General features: G+C 36.8%; 2 protein-coding genes across 3 annotated transcripts in view; both read right to left on the reverse strand.

Moving 5' to 3' along the window:
- LOC107749844 (bifunctional heparan sulfate N-deacetylase/N-sulfotransferase 2-like) overlaps positions 1 to 10735 on the reverse strand; it is a 62233-nt gene extending 51498 nt beyond the window's left edge. Inside the window, exon 1 of one of the 2 annotated variants that reach the window (XM_016565041.1) lies at positions 10660 to 10735. The gene's annotated coding sequence lies outside the window, so the exon portion shown is untranslated. The remainder of the gene's footprint in view (positions 1 to 10659) is intronic. The other variant, XM_016565042.1, reaches the window with a different exon arrangement.
- A 3527-nt stretch (positions 10736 to 14262) lies between these two features.
- Positions 14263 to 16873, reverse strand: part of LOC107749846 (neurotrypsin-like) — a 31911-nt gene continuing 29300 nt past the window's right edge. Inside the window, exon 15 of the mRNA XM_016565043.1 lies at positions 14263 to 15816. Within this exon, the coding sequence (XP_016420529.1) occupies positions 15482 to 15816 (335 nt within the window). The 3' untranslated portion in view covers positions 14263 to 15481. The remainder of the gene's footprint in view (positions 15817 to 16873) is intronic.

Below are 16873 nucleotides of genomic sequence, written 5' to 3' on the forward strand. Positions count from 1 at the left end.
GTGAATCTGGCAAGCTTTCCATCCTGTCACCAGGGGCGTAATTTCCACTGGGGACAGGGGGGACATGTCCCCCCACTTTTCAAAATCACGTTTGTGTCCCCCCCACTTCTCAAACCAAAGTTACACCCTTGCCTGTCACTGACAGCAACTTCTGCTCGCGGAAGAGTTATTACTACTGTGGGGCGCAGGAGGACACGGCTAAAGACAGCGAACCGGAGTAGATGCAGCAAAGTCAGAGCACAGCTCCGCAGGACCTAGACAACATCTTTAGTGTTTAGGAGTAGGCCTACACGATCATGACATCTCCTTCAAAAGTACAACTTGTCTCTCAGAGGATGCTCATAACTCATACATAATTTATCTAGTGAACTCTATGTTCTCACAGCACTGAAAGTGCTGAATGACAAGGTGTAGCAGCTGTTATGACATGTGAACAGTGTGGCTGTGAGACTCCTTGCCAAAAACCACAGGTGAAGATTTTCATAATATGATGCTGAGTTTGAAGCACTCTCTCTCTCTCACTCTTTATGAGATTACGGGCTAGTTGCAGTTGATTGCACACCGGGAGACAGGCAGAGCATTAGGGATATTCTGAGAGATGCTCGGCTCAGTCTAAGTACAGGCAGGGGGATTTAGTGGCCCTGTGGGACGCCCCACAGCTGCAAACCTCCACATTTAACCATTAAGATAGGGCCATTGTGACCGGAGAATTTAAAACAAGCAATCATTCTAACTGTTACTCGACGGCCACAACCTTTAACCTAACTGTTGACCACAATGCATTTATCCTCCTCCGACCTTTCATTAAAATCTAAAGCACCTGCTTCAAATTCAAAGCATTTCACACAATTCTGCAGTGACAAAGCCCTTGGCTAATGCCGGTACTCAAAAGGCAGAACGAGAGAGGGAATCTCATTGTGGATTCAGAAAGACTAAAGAAAAGTAGAGTATCCTATTACACAGCCAAATGCTGCTGAATGAGAAAACTGAGTGAGTCTTTTTTTGTGTGTTGTTTTCTAGAACAAAGAAACTTTAAAATGTTGTGTGAAGTGATTCAAAATGACATGATGTGTTACAAGATCTTCATGGCATCCTGTGAGCAACCGAATTGGTTCCTTGCTAAGAATATAAATCCTTTTCGCCATTTTAGAATGAACTGTGTTCGGTTAACAATCCATCAAATTACATGTATTAAAAAAAGTTAGCCATGGTATTAAAGATGCAAATATATGCACCTCATACATTCCATCTTTATAATTAATGGCTAGTACTGCTTCACAACAAGTCGAAGCAGTATTATGCAGCACAATAATCAGTGTTTGCTCTCTGTGCAGAGGTCAGTCCCTAGGCACGTGTTCAAGATGAAGGCAAAACAAAATATCATCTGTTTGAATGACAGAAATCCATTAGAGTACTGTGATAATGACAATTATGTGAGTTATTAAGCTTCAGACCCTAATATTTAATTGGATAGTTCACTCAAAAATGAAAACTCAGTCATAATTTGCTCACCCTTATTTTGTTTCAAACCTATGACTTCTGACTCGTTGCAGAAATACAAAGGAATTACAATTCTTGTGCTGGCTAATGAAAAATAAATGAACAACGTGACAGGCACTGACATAGCTCATGAGGGAGGATGCATCTATTTCAGTGCATCAGTGATTTGGATTAACTGTGGAAAAACGGAAATCAACAACATGCTTTGCCATACACACTGCATTGATGTGTTGATTTATACAGATTTCTCTGACAGAAAACAGAGTGTGATAAACGATGGCCAAGAAATATGAAAGGCCATAATGAAGGATTTCCATTGATGGCGTGAAGATGACAGTCTTTGAAGTGCCTTCAGTCCAAAGCATGCACATAACAAGGAAATGATGCAAGACTGAAAGCAATCCAGCATGAAGAAAACCTCCAGTCATTTCAATCACAGTCATTTTAAGGGAATGAAGATACATACAGACTCACCAAACAAATACTAATGGTTTTGTAGATGGTGGAGTGTCGCATAGTGATGAATGCAGAAAGGCTCTGCGGCTAATGAAAGGCAGATCTAAATGGGTCGTCCTAATGGGCACTGAAAACAAAAGGATGACACACCCATTGTTAATGAAATAACAAATATAGAGAGCATGTGAATAAGTCTGTGTTGAGGGTGTTCACACTGACAGCAACTGCACCCACAAAGCAATTGAAGTCATTCAGTTCAATTCAGTTGGTGGGTGGACCACAAGTCATAAAAAAAAATAAGCAGTATTCCTATGTATGCAAATGAGCAGTGACGTGGTGCGGTGACTACTAATGGGAGTGCAAATAGTGATTCACTACCTGATACAGTTACAGTCAATTATGAACGCCAACTAGCAATCAGTAGTATAACGACTTGAGTCATCCATCTGTTTACTGGCTGTCATTGTGAACAAAGCTTTTGAATGTCTTTGTTCAGACTATTCGTGTAAACAAACAGGTTCAAACAAAAGATTCTGTTGCTGTTCACTGGTTTTAATTCTGTTACTTGACTTAGGTGCTTTCTAGTTTTACTAGTGTGAATTGAATCAGATTGAATGGAATTATTGAATGCATTGCAATAACCTTAATTAAGAAACTGTTTTTTAAATTTTTTGCCAGATAAATACTGTTCTGATTGCAGAATTAAATTATACCGTTCACTTAATTAAAATAATCCAATTGTTATATATTTAAAAAGATATTTCCCTCTAAAAGCTTCAATGTAGATGTAATTGGAGATGTAATTGTAAAAAAAAAAATATTTTGAACGCCATGTGGGGTCTGGCTGCAGTATAGTTCATAAATCACTTTTCTATAGTGGAAGTAAGTGGAGATGCTTCATCCATCATTTTTTTTTACAGTATATGGGTTTAAAGTGTGGGCCTTCATGCTCGATTTTTTCTAAATAAAGTAGCAGTAACACTTTCGATTAGAGAACACATATTCACTATTAACTATGACTTTTGCCTCAATAAACTCCTAATATGCTGCTTGTTAATAGTTAGTAAGGTAGTTGTTAAGTTTAGGTATGGGATAGAATTAAGGGATGTAGAATAAGGCATTAATATGTGCTTTATAAGAACTAATAAACAGCCAATATGCCAGTAATATGCATGCTAATAAGCAACTAGTTAATAGTGAGAATTGGTTCTTAAAATAAAGTTTTACCAGCGTAGCTGACTACTTTTTTTAAAGTGGTAGCTTGACTGTAGTGTTTTAAACCATGAGAAGCTTGCAGCTTTTTTCAAATTAGTTTCACCAACAGTTAAAATGAGTGTCTAAGTGTGTACAAGCCGTAACCGCAACCTTGTGCTCCGAGAGCATTGGAAGCCGAATGTTCACGGGTAGCCTGGGGTGACAGATCAATCCACTTAGAGGTAAAGTGAATTCTGTTCTACAGTAGATCTATTCACTGTTTATTTCACTGGGTCAATAAGGAGATGATCACTCTGATTTCATTAATCTGTGAGTCTATTGAGAAAAACATTTTGAGTAAATAACATATGATCCCCATTATCAATCACAGCACAGTCTGATCTCTGATTATGAGGAGCTGCTGGGGTTTACCGGCTGTTAGTGACAGAAATGGTGGTCTAATATTCTGTGTGCTGACCTTATTATGACAATGTGAGCAGACGGCCATGTGAGCTTTTGCAGCTGGTCAAACAAGCCATAATGGGTGATCGATTGGATAAAAAGCAGGATAGACCAATTTCTTTGCCAACATATTACCACTGAACTGAACGAAAATGGAGTTAACAGATTTTGGAGAGAAAAATACATTCCCTGCTGTGCTCGGTGCAGCTTGTATCTGACAAGGTGGAGGTTTCTAGGACACAGAATATCTCATTTTGTGGGAACGTAAAAATCTTTTTTCTATAAAGTTCACTCAAAAAAGATAAGTGAAGCAGAAAAGGCCCTGGTTTTTATCTGACCCTATGAATAAGGGTCACAATGGTTGACTAGTTAATTAGTTAGGTTGACTAGTTTATCTAGATTTTTTTTCTTGCTCTAACACATGACCATTGTGTCTCGATACAAAATAAATGCAAAATTGTTTCATCTAATAAAAACGGACTATTTTAGCCATTTTGTGTGTGTGTGTGTTTGTGTATTTTAATGCTCAGAGTATCACATTGTTAGCTTAGCAACATTCTCATGTCAAACGCTGCATTCACAACATGTAATTACTATATGACAACCAAGGTATTCTATTCAGAGCTGCTCATGTCCTTAATGGATATAAAATAATGGATTTCTATGGCAACACTAACTGCAAAATGAATATGTAATTTGAGTAATCAATAGACAAAATCACAATTTAGGTAAATATCTCATTTTGCAAATGCCTCATTAATATGCTTACTAAATCATTTATTTACTGGGACATTAGATCTTTTCAACCATGTACTAGCTAAATTAAGCTGCATTTTGCTCATTTTTTCAGATTATTATTTCAACATTATTTACAACAGTCAATTATAGGAATTATTAAACATACATAAAATGAACTAATTGCTTAACAACATTATAATGCATTTTAATTTAAAGTGAAAGTGACGTGACGTGTGGCCAAGTGTCCCATAATCAGAATTTGTGCTCTGCATTTAACCCACCCAAGTGCACACACACAGCAGTGAATAGTGAACACACACACACCATGAATACACACACAGGGCAGTGGGCAGCCATTTTTGCTGCGGCGCCCGGGGAGCAGTTGGGGGTTCGGTGCCTTGCTCAAGGGTCTCACCTCAGTCGTGGTATTGAGGGTGGTCAAGGGTGACCAGAGCGCTGGTCATTCACTCCCGCGAACTACAATCCCTGCCGGTACCGAGACTCGAACCCCTGACCTTTGACTGCCCACTTTATAATTTTAATTACAAAGTTTACAAGTTGTAATCTCATAATTACAGTAATTACTACATGACATGAAGTGAACACACCTATACTTCCAGGTGCTTTGGGTAAAAATTTATATTTGAAGAAACACATGCGATTATGGTCAGGTGACTATTCAAATAGTCATTCATGCAACCCACTGGCTAATCTATTTTGAAAATACATAGCTTTCACATCCCTGACATATATGAAAGCATTGTGAAGAAAAATAAGTCTAAGAGCCACAGGAATGAGTATAGGCAGAAAAATGAAAATCCCAAAAAATCTACGGATTTCCCAGTAAATAATGCCTGCTTTCAAGCAGACTCTTTCATGTCAGAGAGAATAGTTGTAACGGGTTGATGAAATGAAAGGACAAAAGCAAATATAAGAGCAAAAGAGAGCAGGAGAGAGTTGAAAGAAAAAGCACAGCACATTTTCCATTTTCCTCTGCAAGTAAAAAAGCACATGAATTATGGATGCGAGCAAGCCAACAGTGCGAGAATTTGATCCCCGACCAGACAGCTCTTGGCTCCCAGTGGAGCAGCACGTCACCCTCCCCCCCACCGGGGTTTTCAACATTGCTACCATCCTTTCCTAACTTCCTTCTCAGAGAGATAGAGCAGCAACTCTCGGCTTGCGAGACTTGGAGACTACTGCCTGGGGACAGGACACGCTCGTCTAAGAGACTTGAAGACACTACCTTTGCCTTCCTTTATGCATTCTATTGTTAGCATCTTGATCCTAGTTTAAACTGAGCAGACATTTTCACCTGTTGGTTTAAATGTGAATGTTCCCACATAGATGATCATGATGGCTCCATCATGAGTGGTTTGCAGCTCTGATAAGAAAACAAAAGGATTTTTTACAACCAGAAGAAGTACCCTCAGCCATTTACAAAGCACAAAAATCACGGAACTTTAAGTTAAGAAAGCAATGCAAAACTTTAGATGATTTACAATGAAGAAAGAGCGTCATCGTGCACATTACCAAGAGATCCAACTTTAATTGAAAACCTCCACAGTTAGATTTACAATTAAATGTCATATCCTATGGAAAACAACTGGCAACTAAAATACAGATTAGACCTTCTGGGTGATTTTCCCCATTGTTTGTCATTTTACTAAACACATCATGCTGGAACTCAAAATATCAGGGTGTTTCAGATTTTAAAGGGTTAGTTCACCCAAAAATGAAAATTAGCTTGTGTTTTACTTACCCTCAAAGCATCCTAAGTGTATATGACTTTCTTCTTTCAGATGAATCCAGTCGGAGTTATATAAAAAATTGTCTTTGATCTGCTAAGTGTATATGACTTTCTTCTTTCAGATGAATCCAGTCGGAGTTATATAAAAAATTGTCTTTGATCTTTCAAGCTGTTTAATGGCACTCAGCGAGTGTTGCAGTTGAACAGTCCACAAGTCGTCAAATAAAGCTTGTGCATTCATAATAAAACGTGCCGCAGATGGCTCCGGGGGATGAATAAAGGCCCCCTGTAGCGATTTTTTTGTAAGAAAAATATCCATATTTCAAACATAATAACAACCCTCTACATTGCGAGTAAATCACTTGCATATGCGACTAAATCTTCACTCTGGGCGACTAAATGATGTCTAATATTAGCCACTGGCTAATAAATTCTCAGATTTTACTCGCCAGTGTGTGAGTTGGACGCTAAGTTAAAAAATGTACTAGCCAATGGCGATTCAATTGCCAAGGTGTACGTAGAGGGTTGAATAAACACTTTTCTCTCACTTCCGTTATCTATCATACGCGGATCTGTTCCGGCGGAAGGCGTATGATGTATGTGCAGCGCGTGCGCCTCTGAGATATGCTAGTCTCGCGAGTTTGTTTAATAGGAGCAAAGGAAACAAAGTTTCCTTACTTTAGCAAAGAAAAACTAGTCTCCTCTTGGTTTATATCGAAATCCTCCGACATTTTTCTTTGCAAATCTTCGGTTTGTAGTTCTAATTCGTGACCAGCGTTTTGTTTTGTTCTCTCTCCGCATTCGTAACTAATCACGCAACGCCGTGCGTCTTACGTCATCCACCGGAACTGCTTCAGTGTATGACAGTCAGCGGAAGTGAGAGAAAAGTGTTTATTATGTTTGAAATATGGATATTTTTCTTACAAAAACTCATGGATTCACTACAGGGGGCCTTTATTCATCCCCCGGAGCCGTCTGCGGCACGTTTTATTTTTTAAGCTTTATTTGACGACTTGTGGACTGTTCAACTGCAACACCCGCTGAGTGCCATTAAACAGCTTGAACGATCAAAGACAAGTTTTTATATAACTCCGAGAAGAAAGTCATATACACCTAGGATGCTTCGAGGGTAAGTAAAACACAAGCTAATTTTCATTTTTGGGTGAACTAACCCTTTAAGAGTCTTACTGATAGCACTAATATATAGACAGAGGCTCTTTTCCAAACCTAGTGAGCCGCTTGCTGTCTACTGCCTTCTAAGTCAGCATCCTAACTTGATGGATCAGATGCTGCCTTCAAGCTCATGTGGGAAGCTTGTACCCGAGTCGCACATTCGTTATTAAAACAGGTCACAAATTCAAGTTAAAAACATAACATGAAAACAGCCTAAAACCAAAAGAATTATATTTTGAACAGAAAAATAAAGACATCTTAATTCAAAATGAAAATTCTGAATTCAATATCACTTATTTATATCACTGTATCTCAACTAAATGCGTTACATAAAGCAAACCGTGAAATCTGCATAATTAACTTTACACCATTCACTACAGTACAGATAGGGCTGGGCGATTTTGCAAAAAATTTAAATCTCGATTTTTCCAGAATGTTTGACTGATTCTCGATTTTTTACGATTTTTAACTAGTCAACTTGAAAATGTAACTACTACAACATGATTCAAATTACTTTTTCTTTATTAACCCTCTAGTTAGATCAACATTTGTCTTGCTTTGTCCGCAATCATGGATTTGTGTGCTGAGCATGTGCATTGTGGGATAGCCTTATCTGTGCATATCTATGATGCTAATTTAGTGAATTCAACTGCCTTTTAGGCCTTTAAGAACAGAGAGATGGAATCCAACAAAACATCTTATAGTTAATAAATTCAAAATGAAATCAGTACTCTGAGAATTCAGTGACTCATAGCAACTCAGTCTTTGGGAACTGAAGAAAGAACGTTTTATAGATATTGGTTAGGACTGCAACCAGGCATTGCAGCATTCCACACCACAAACAGAACGCCACCACGCAAGCCCCCTTATAAAACAGACTCTGAAACAGTAATGAAAAAGCATTACATAAAGTCTAAACTATGGAACAGCCAAATGACAATAGAACATTAAAAATTGTTAGCAGACAATGGGTGCACTGTGGGTACTACACTACTGAACACGAGTTAATTAAACAAGACACGTACAAACCAACCACATTTTGATTAGTCCCATTAAATATAGCAATTATTCATGCTAAAAAAAAAACACTGGCCAATTGTGTTTGAATTGGCCTGACACACTGTGTTATCAGCCACTAATATACCATGACCTTGGTTTGCACTGCAAGGATTAGCTTTCATATACAGTAATAAAGTAGGTTTTGCTGCATTTACAAAGAAAAGAACATATTTGTTGACTCACCTATTCAGACTGTAGAAAAATCCTTTCAATTCACTTGATGTCATTGTCAACTGGACACAAGTAAGCTGATGACCAGCACTCAGTATTATATGTGCATGAAAGTGCATTACAAATAAGGTAATTAACTAATTTATAAGAGTGTGTGTGCATGTGTGACTGTGCTTAATGTGCATCCAGGGTATATGACAGATTGGAGGAGGTGGCTGTCGTGAGCAGATAAGGTAGGTCTATTAACACAGTAAGCATGTAAACAGGTTTGGCTCCACTTTTATCGAGCACTGATTAAGCTCTTCATGAAGCAAATTACAGCCTGGAGAATGAAGCCTTCGAGCAACAATGTTTAATTATATCTGACTCATCAAGGACATCAATGAGGCACTCAATGACTAGTATTCATCTTCATCTCTCTGACCAGCACTCATTGGGTTCCTCAGTCGAATGAGAGGCATTAATAGCTTCATTTCAAAGGAGACGGAAGCTCTTTTATTATTTTCTTCTCCTACTTCAATAGTTGCAGAATGTAATTAGTTTTGAGTTGAAGCTAAAAGGTCTAAAAAACGACTTTCAAAATTTCATTTCAAATGTGCCATCACTCCACCAGCAACAGTAGTCATTTCTTTCAAATCTTCAATACAGTCTTTTGTGTCTTTACACTCTAGGTTCACCCACGTTTCATTTTTATATGGAACCACAAACATCTTATCAATAGCACATTAAATGAGACTTCATTTTTATTTGACTTATAATTTATAGTGTTAAATCACAGAAATGGATGTGCTTGGATGCACAGCCAGTGAAACTATCTTGCCGTGAAAACAGATATCATACAGTCCAGCAATTCCCTGAAAACGTAGTTTTACTTTAACAAGCATCTCAAAAGCAAACAGGCCCTTGTGTTTTGAAATATGTCATTTAACTGATATTCTTATGTCAGAATGACAGCAAATGATATAAACTTCAACTGCACACCTTTCTCTTGGCTTTTCTCTCTAAAACATTTTTGATGTGCATGACACAAACAAAATAAACACATCAAGAGAAAATTTCCACGCACACCTTGGCAGAATATCACAGAATGCACGCTGACAATACCCCAAATGCCCACAGCAAAACAATAACAGGCTATAAGTCATGTTTTAGCAAAAAGATACATCAACATGTTTATTTGTCCTTTGAATTAGCAAATGGGAATAACTGCGACAAAGTCCTTTGTAATAGAAACAGACCGATAAATGGTTACGATATTTTGTAACCGATATTCATTATTCACATTTACAAACTTAGGCTAATTGGTTATCGGTTCTTTATGTTTGGGCTACCGATAAATGGCACTATTTGGACAGTATATAAAAAGCAGCACAGAAAATGGCATTCACAGGTAAAAAAAAGAACTTAATGTATTATTTTTGGATAAATACGCAGCAATTTTAAAAGCCATTCATTTCCAAGTAATTTGTAGCTTATGAAGTAGCAAAATTATTACAAACAATAATGACAATTTGTGAACATTTAGATCACAAAACAATAATAATTATTATTTATCAAAAATTCCTAATAAATATATCCATGTTTTGTATTCTAATCAACATTACTGTCTAAAATTAAAAATCAGTTATGTATAAAATGAATGGAACACTTAAATATAAAAATAATCGTTATCGGTCAAATAAAAGCAACATCTGTCAATCTCTGCTAAAAGTAAATAAATAATCCCATTCCACCACATAAATGTGCAACAGTCACTTAAAAGCCTAACACAAACTAAAAATAAACGACAAAACGCATTTCAAGAGGCATTTAAACATTTTGACAGGTCTCTCCCCTACCTACTGTACGGACTGTAGAGAATTTGATGGTCTCAAGGAAACTGTAAACATTACAACTTTGCAAACAATAGCACTGATTTGTCTTCAATCTATAAGCAATCTCCTAGTACATACCTAGTTATTCAAACATGTCATGCAACACTCTAGTCCTCATGCATTGCATCGCTTAAGGCTGAAGGCGAGATGTTCCTGCATCTGCCGGACTGCCACATTGCATCTGAAGTCAACGCCAAACCAGTGTGCTCGTGTGTTTCCAGAGAAAGCAAACAGCCCTACACTCCGCGCATGCAACGCAGCACTCATCACGCATCCCCTTACCGTTTGAAATGCCCACTTTCAAATCCGAATCAACTGAACGCCACGGAAAGAACTTTGATGTCTCGAGAGCGTATCCTGCGCCGTTCGCGCTGCTCCGCCATCTTCAGCGCAAGAGATCGAATGAGCGAGAGCAGCGGACGGGCGCGAGGGCGGGGAGGGTTCTTTACAAAACAGCCCGAAGTTCTGAGCTCCTCCATCCATGCACTACACCCCTGTCGTGGTGTGCTACCTACTAGTTGTTTTTGCAGATTGATAAGGTGATTTTTGAATGAAACATTCTATCAGATGAATAATGTGTTTAGGTGATAAATTAAAAACAAATTAATTAATAACAACTTTAAATAAATAAATTAATGAATGAATATAATAAATATTATTGTTATTATTGATAACATATTGATATTTGTATTAATAAAACGATTATATATATATATATATATATATATATATATATATATAATGTTATATAAAGGTGCTTCACGATGCCATAGAAGAACCTTTTTGTCTAAATGGTTCCTTAAAGAACCTTTAACATCTGAAGAATCTTTCTGTTTCACAAAAGGTTCTTTGTGGTGAAAGAAGGTTCTTCAGATTGCAAAAAGGCAAGAAAGAGATGGTTCTTTAGAGAACCTTTGACTGAATGGTTCTTTGTGGAACCAAAAATGGTTCTTCTATGGCATCGCTTGAAGAACCTTTTGAAGCACCTTTATTTTTAAGAGTGTACTTTAAAAAAAAAGATATTTGTCGAATCAGATGCTGTCTATAATAAGCAATGCCACCTGCAGACCAATCACCAAGTACAAAATCGTGGTTCATAGCTGTGATAACTAAATCAAAATGTGCAAAATAAATACATTTTAAAAAGTAAGTTGTTTGATTTTTCTTAAAATCTATAGAAAAATAACCATATTAACCTGGCATCAGCTATTCATTGTTAGCGTCATTTTTAGTAATTTTTTTTATGAAGGACATAGGTACAGTTTATAAATAAAACATATTATTAATAATAAATATATATTTTACATCAAGTTCTTATGTGTAACAAACAAAAAAAGAGAGTAAAAATGATGGCTATATAACCCTAGTTTTCTGCCAAAATAGTATTTACCGTCATGTAAATTTTGGTGACATACAGTAAATTTGGATTACAGTAGAAACCAAGTTAAAAGTTAAAACTCATATTTCTTTATGGTAAAGATTATTTTATCATTTATTTTATCAACATATTTATTTTGTGGTAATTTTTTTAGCATGTTATTTTTGCAGCACAAAACAGTTCAGTGGTAGAATGTCTTATCATAATTAAATTCTAACTATAATCCATTTCAAATTTATCAAATCATTTTCAAAAATGTATTTCTAATAAATATAAATAATAAAACCATGTGAACATGTGAATGCCACAAGAAGAGGTCACTTTATTTTGGCACTTGTCACACATTAAAATATTCAAAGCTTTTTTACAGAAAATCAAAGACTTGGTAATGACTGAGAACATCAACATACTAACAGATGCTTGCATGACATGCAACAGACATCAGCCCTCTCCAGTGTGTCGGGGAGATGAGCTCTTTATCACAGTCCCAAAGCTCTGATGCAGTGATTGGCCACTTTAAACAGTCTTCTGTGTAGTTTACTTTTAGAATGGCTTTTGAAGATCTAAGCAGGCACCATCCAAAACACAGAAAGAAGTTAGTCTTTAGAGAGGAGGAGCACTCAGTACAGTCCAGTTTGCATTTAATACATCTCCTGAATGAACCTACAAGACCTACTAAGCAAAAAAAAAAAAAAAGTAGTGATTTGAGATCTAAACCAAACCACTCCGAATCCATGATGAATGTGTAGGACTAATGGTTTTTATAGCAATATAATGCTGTAGAAATATGCAGGCCCATCGGAAGGCATAGCTCCACTTACATTAAGAATACATGAATAATATATGCCTGTTAACTAATTTAGCAGGCAATTCCAGATTATTAGAAGAATCTGTAAGACAATATGCACTGATTATAAAGCAGGCTGAATATAACTTTCTAATGTTAAGAACTGGCTTTAATTTCAGATCTTGCAGTAAATTGAGTCAGTGTTTTAGGGAGTGATTCTTATTTGTTGCACCCATAAAAATGGACATTTATGCCCATACGAAAATAGCAGCCAATGAGATATACCTGACAAGATCATCACTTAGACTTTTTAAATGTCATACTACTTTCACCCCAGCCATTTATATTTTACACAAATGGAAATCGTTCAAGTCCAAATGTGCAATCAATAAAATTGGCCTTACAAATTTGAATGTATTTGACACTTGGCTTTTACATTCTCAGCCATGCATCATCATCTTAGATGCCTATTGCCTTTTTTAATGACCAATTTTAAAGAGCCCTTGTTATTTACATTTTTCTTTCTTCTACAAAAAATCTACCATTATTTGCATGAATATCACTGAAATTCTATAGTCAAAATGGGTTTAAAATATGAAACAGACTGAAGAATCTTTTTCTAGATACAGCTAGATCAGGGCCCGTATTCACAAAACATCTTAAGGCTAAAAGTAGCTCATAACTCGCCGATTTAGGAGTAGTGAAGAGGACTCCTAAGTCACTAACATCAAACCACAAACTATCCTAAAATGGCTGTTGCCGGCAATCTGCCTCTGAATGTAAACATTTTAGAAACATTTGATGATAATGACCTTTTAAAAAGGTATCGCCTTTGGTTTTGGAGGTTATCCCAACTCTAAATTTTCCTTTGATTATATCCTTGTTTTCATTAACCAGTTGGGCAAGAAGTAACAGCTGTTCTTGCATCCAGGTTTTTTTTTTTTTTTTTACATTTGCATTGTATTACTATCAGCCATGATTATTTTAATTATATGCATATCCACTAATTGTTTTTGAGAAGCACATATGTAAGAGGCTGACAATTAGCTGAACATATACATGTTTAGTGGGGAAGTCGTGGCCTAATGGTTAGAGAGTCGGACTCGTAACCCAAAGGCTGCGGGTTCGAGTCTCGTACCGGCAGGGATTGTAGGTGGGGGGAGTGAATGTACAGCGCTCTCTCCCACCTTCAATACCACGACTGAGGTGCCCATGAGCAAGGCACCGAACCCCCAACTGCTCCCGGGCGCTGCAGCATAAATGGCTGCCCACTGCTCGGGGTCTGTGTTCACGGTGTGTGTGTTCACTGCTGTGTGTGTGCACTTTGGATGGGATAAATGCAGAGCACTAATTGTCACGTCACTTCACTTAATTAGTGACACTTAGCCTGCATCTTAAAATCTTTATTTGAATGTTGCAATTAACATTTTTATTTTTAAACCTTTATTTTAAACCTTTATTTATTTGTGCTCTACAATATTTCTATGAATAAATCTCTGACAGAGACCCCTCCCCTATCAGCCAATCACTGTGCATAGTTCCTAAGCATGCTGACATCATCCATAGCAATGAGGTCAACCCCACCCTTACTCTTAGCTTAAGACTTCTCTCTATTCCTTAATGAAAGTTTGTCTCAGCAGCTTTGTGAATAGGTTTTAAGAGAAAACTTAGCTAAAAACTTTTACTGCTATTTAGGAGAACTCTTAGTGGTAAGATAAAATGTTTGTGAATACGGGCCCAGAGTAAAAAAAAAAACACAATATCGCCACCCACTGGATAAAAACACACAGTTCACAGAACAAAGTACAGGAACAGTTAAGAGACGCTACAAAATAAAATCTCATTATACTGACTGTCAACCAAAATATAGTCACGGTCCCAAACTTGTTCTTTCAATACATTAGAAGTGAGAAACCTTTGCACGGATAAAACCCATTATCAATTGCTATACTGTATTTACATAATGACACACATTGTATTGTAAATCACCATGACAAATAAGAGAAAAGTCACATTAGGTTTTTCACAATTATGAATTTAAAATGCCATTTATGTCCTAAAATGTCTACTAAGACTGAGACAAAACAAAACATACTGAGTCATTTGTCTTCAAGAGCTGTATGTTAATGCATCAAAACTGATACAGAGCATACTTGGTAAACCAATGTGTTAAATATCATGATTTACTGTACATGATTAAAATCAAAACTTCTAACTGCATTAGATGTGTGACACATCTAGAAGACACATGGCTTTAAAGATCACTTCGACTGTTGCTATCTATAAAAGCCTACGTGATTCATTTTACTTGTCTAATCCACAACACTGAAAATGTTTCCTTGAAGATTAGTGGAGGAGTTCAAGCCTTCTGTTGAATAAGGATAGTAGAGGAATCCATTCAGTTTTCTTCCGCCCCACAGAATAAGAAATAAACCTGCTTTTGCAGAGCTTATGCTACCATTCTCTACCATGCAGAAGGCCTGGGCAGCTGCATCGAATGGCTTTTAAATACAATACATACATTGACATGCACTGCAGCCTCTGGATGGCACTAAACATTTTAAATGCACAATAGAATCACACTCTTTTAAAGGGCCAGTTCACCCAAAAATGTAAATTCCGTCATCGTTTATATGGGGTTGGAACTAGAGTGTGGGTAAATGATGACAGAACTTTAATTTGGAGGTAAACTGTCCATTTACCATCACACTGGTCATTCTACAGTGTCAACCTTCACAGACTCTACGAGTAAGGAAAGATCCTAATCTCTAAATGCTAAAGACATAAAACTGAACTGTACAGAATACACAGGAATTAAGATCCAGGGTGTTCAAAGCTTATAGCAGGTGTCAAACACTCTCAGGATCTTGTTTTTCCTTTCACAGAGTCCTGGTTCTCTGAAGTGTGACGGGCAGGTGGTTTTCGGAGAGAGTTGTGCTTCAGTGCTGGAGAGGGGCGGTGCTGTGCGTCACCTGTTCGATCCAGGGCAGATAGCGGCTGACCCGTGAATATACACCTGGGTACGAAGGGTCACCGCAGCCGTGACCCCAGGAAATGACCCCTGTCAGTACCCAGCGCCCTGCCTCGCCCTGACACACTAGCGGACCCCCACTGTCGCCCTGGCAGCTGTCAGCATGCTTTCTGAGGTCAGACGTCATACTGCCAGCACACAGCATGTCGTGGCTAGTGAAACGCTCGCCGTAACGCTTCTTACATTGCCACGAGGGCAGAAGAGGTACCCAGGCCTGAAGAAGAGTGCTGAGATGCTCAGTGTCTGAAAAATAAGGGAAAAACAAAAGGTTGCAATCCATTTAAAGGGACAGCTGCTCAAAAATGACATTTCATTTCCCAATGTTGTTCCAAAACTATATGACTTTCTTTTGTTGAACACGAAAGTAAATATTTTGAAAAAAAATTTTTGTCCATACAATGAAAGTTAATTTTAATTTTTTTGGAAGATCTGTCTCTTTAGAATAACTGATAAATATATAATATATAATATAATATATAGATAAGAATAACATGGAATGAATGGAATGAAGACTGTTCAAGTTTGGAATCGTACATTTTTTTGTATGTTTTTGAAAGAAGTCTTTTATGCTCACCAAGGCTGCACTGATTTGATCATAAATCCAGTAAAAACAGTAATATTGTGAAATAATATTACGAATAAAAACTGTTATTATATATATAATAAACTGTAAAATGAGGGCAAAGTTTTATTTTCAGCAGCCATATTCCAGTCTTTAGTGTTACATGATCAATCAGAAATCATTATTATATGCCAATTTGGTGGTCAAGAAACATTTCTTGATTCAATAGAAAGTTCAAATGTACAAATTTAATTTGAAATAAATATATTTTGTAACAATATCAAAATCTTTACTGTTACATTTGATCAATTTAGTGTGTCCTTGCTGGAAAAAAAGTATTAATTTCTTTTTAAAAAAATCTTACTTAGCATAAACCTTTAAACAGTAGTTTATCACAGTTTCAGCAAAAATACAATGCAGCAAAACCTGTTTTAAAAATGGACAATAATAAGAAATGTTTCTTGAGCTCCAAATCAGCAAATTAGAATGATTTCTGAAAGATCATGTGACACTGAAGAATGAAGTAATGGCTGCTGAGAATTCAGCTTTGTCATCACAGGAACAAAATTAATACATTTAAAAATATATTTCAATAGAACACAGTTCTTTTAAATTGTAATAATATTTCAAAATATTGCTGTTTTTACAGTATTTTTACTCCATCAAATAAATGCAGCCTTTCAAAAACAAAAAATCTTAATGATTCCAAACTTTTCAAAGGATTTTTTATATAAAATA

The sequence above is a fragment of the Sinocyclocheilus rhinocerous genome, unplaced genomic scaffold, assembly GCF_001515625.1.
Source record: "Sinocyclocheilus rhinocerous isolate Xijiao unplaced genomic scaffold, SAMN03320098_v1.1 scaffold31, whole genome shotgun sequence".
In the NCBI taxonomy this organism is placed as follows: Eukaryota; Metazoa; Chordata; class Actinopteri; order Cypriniformes; family Cyprinidae; genus Sinocyclocheilus; species Sinocyclocheilus rhinocerous.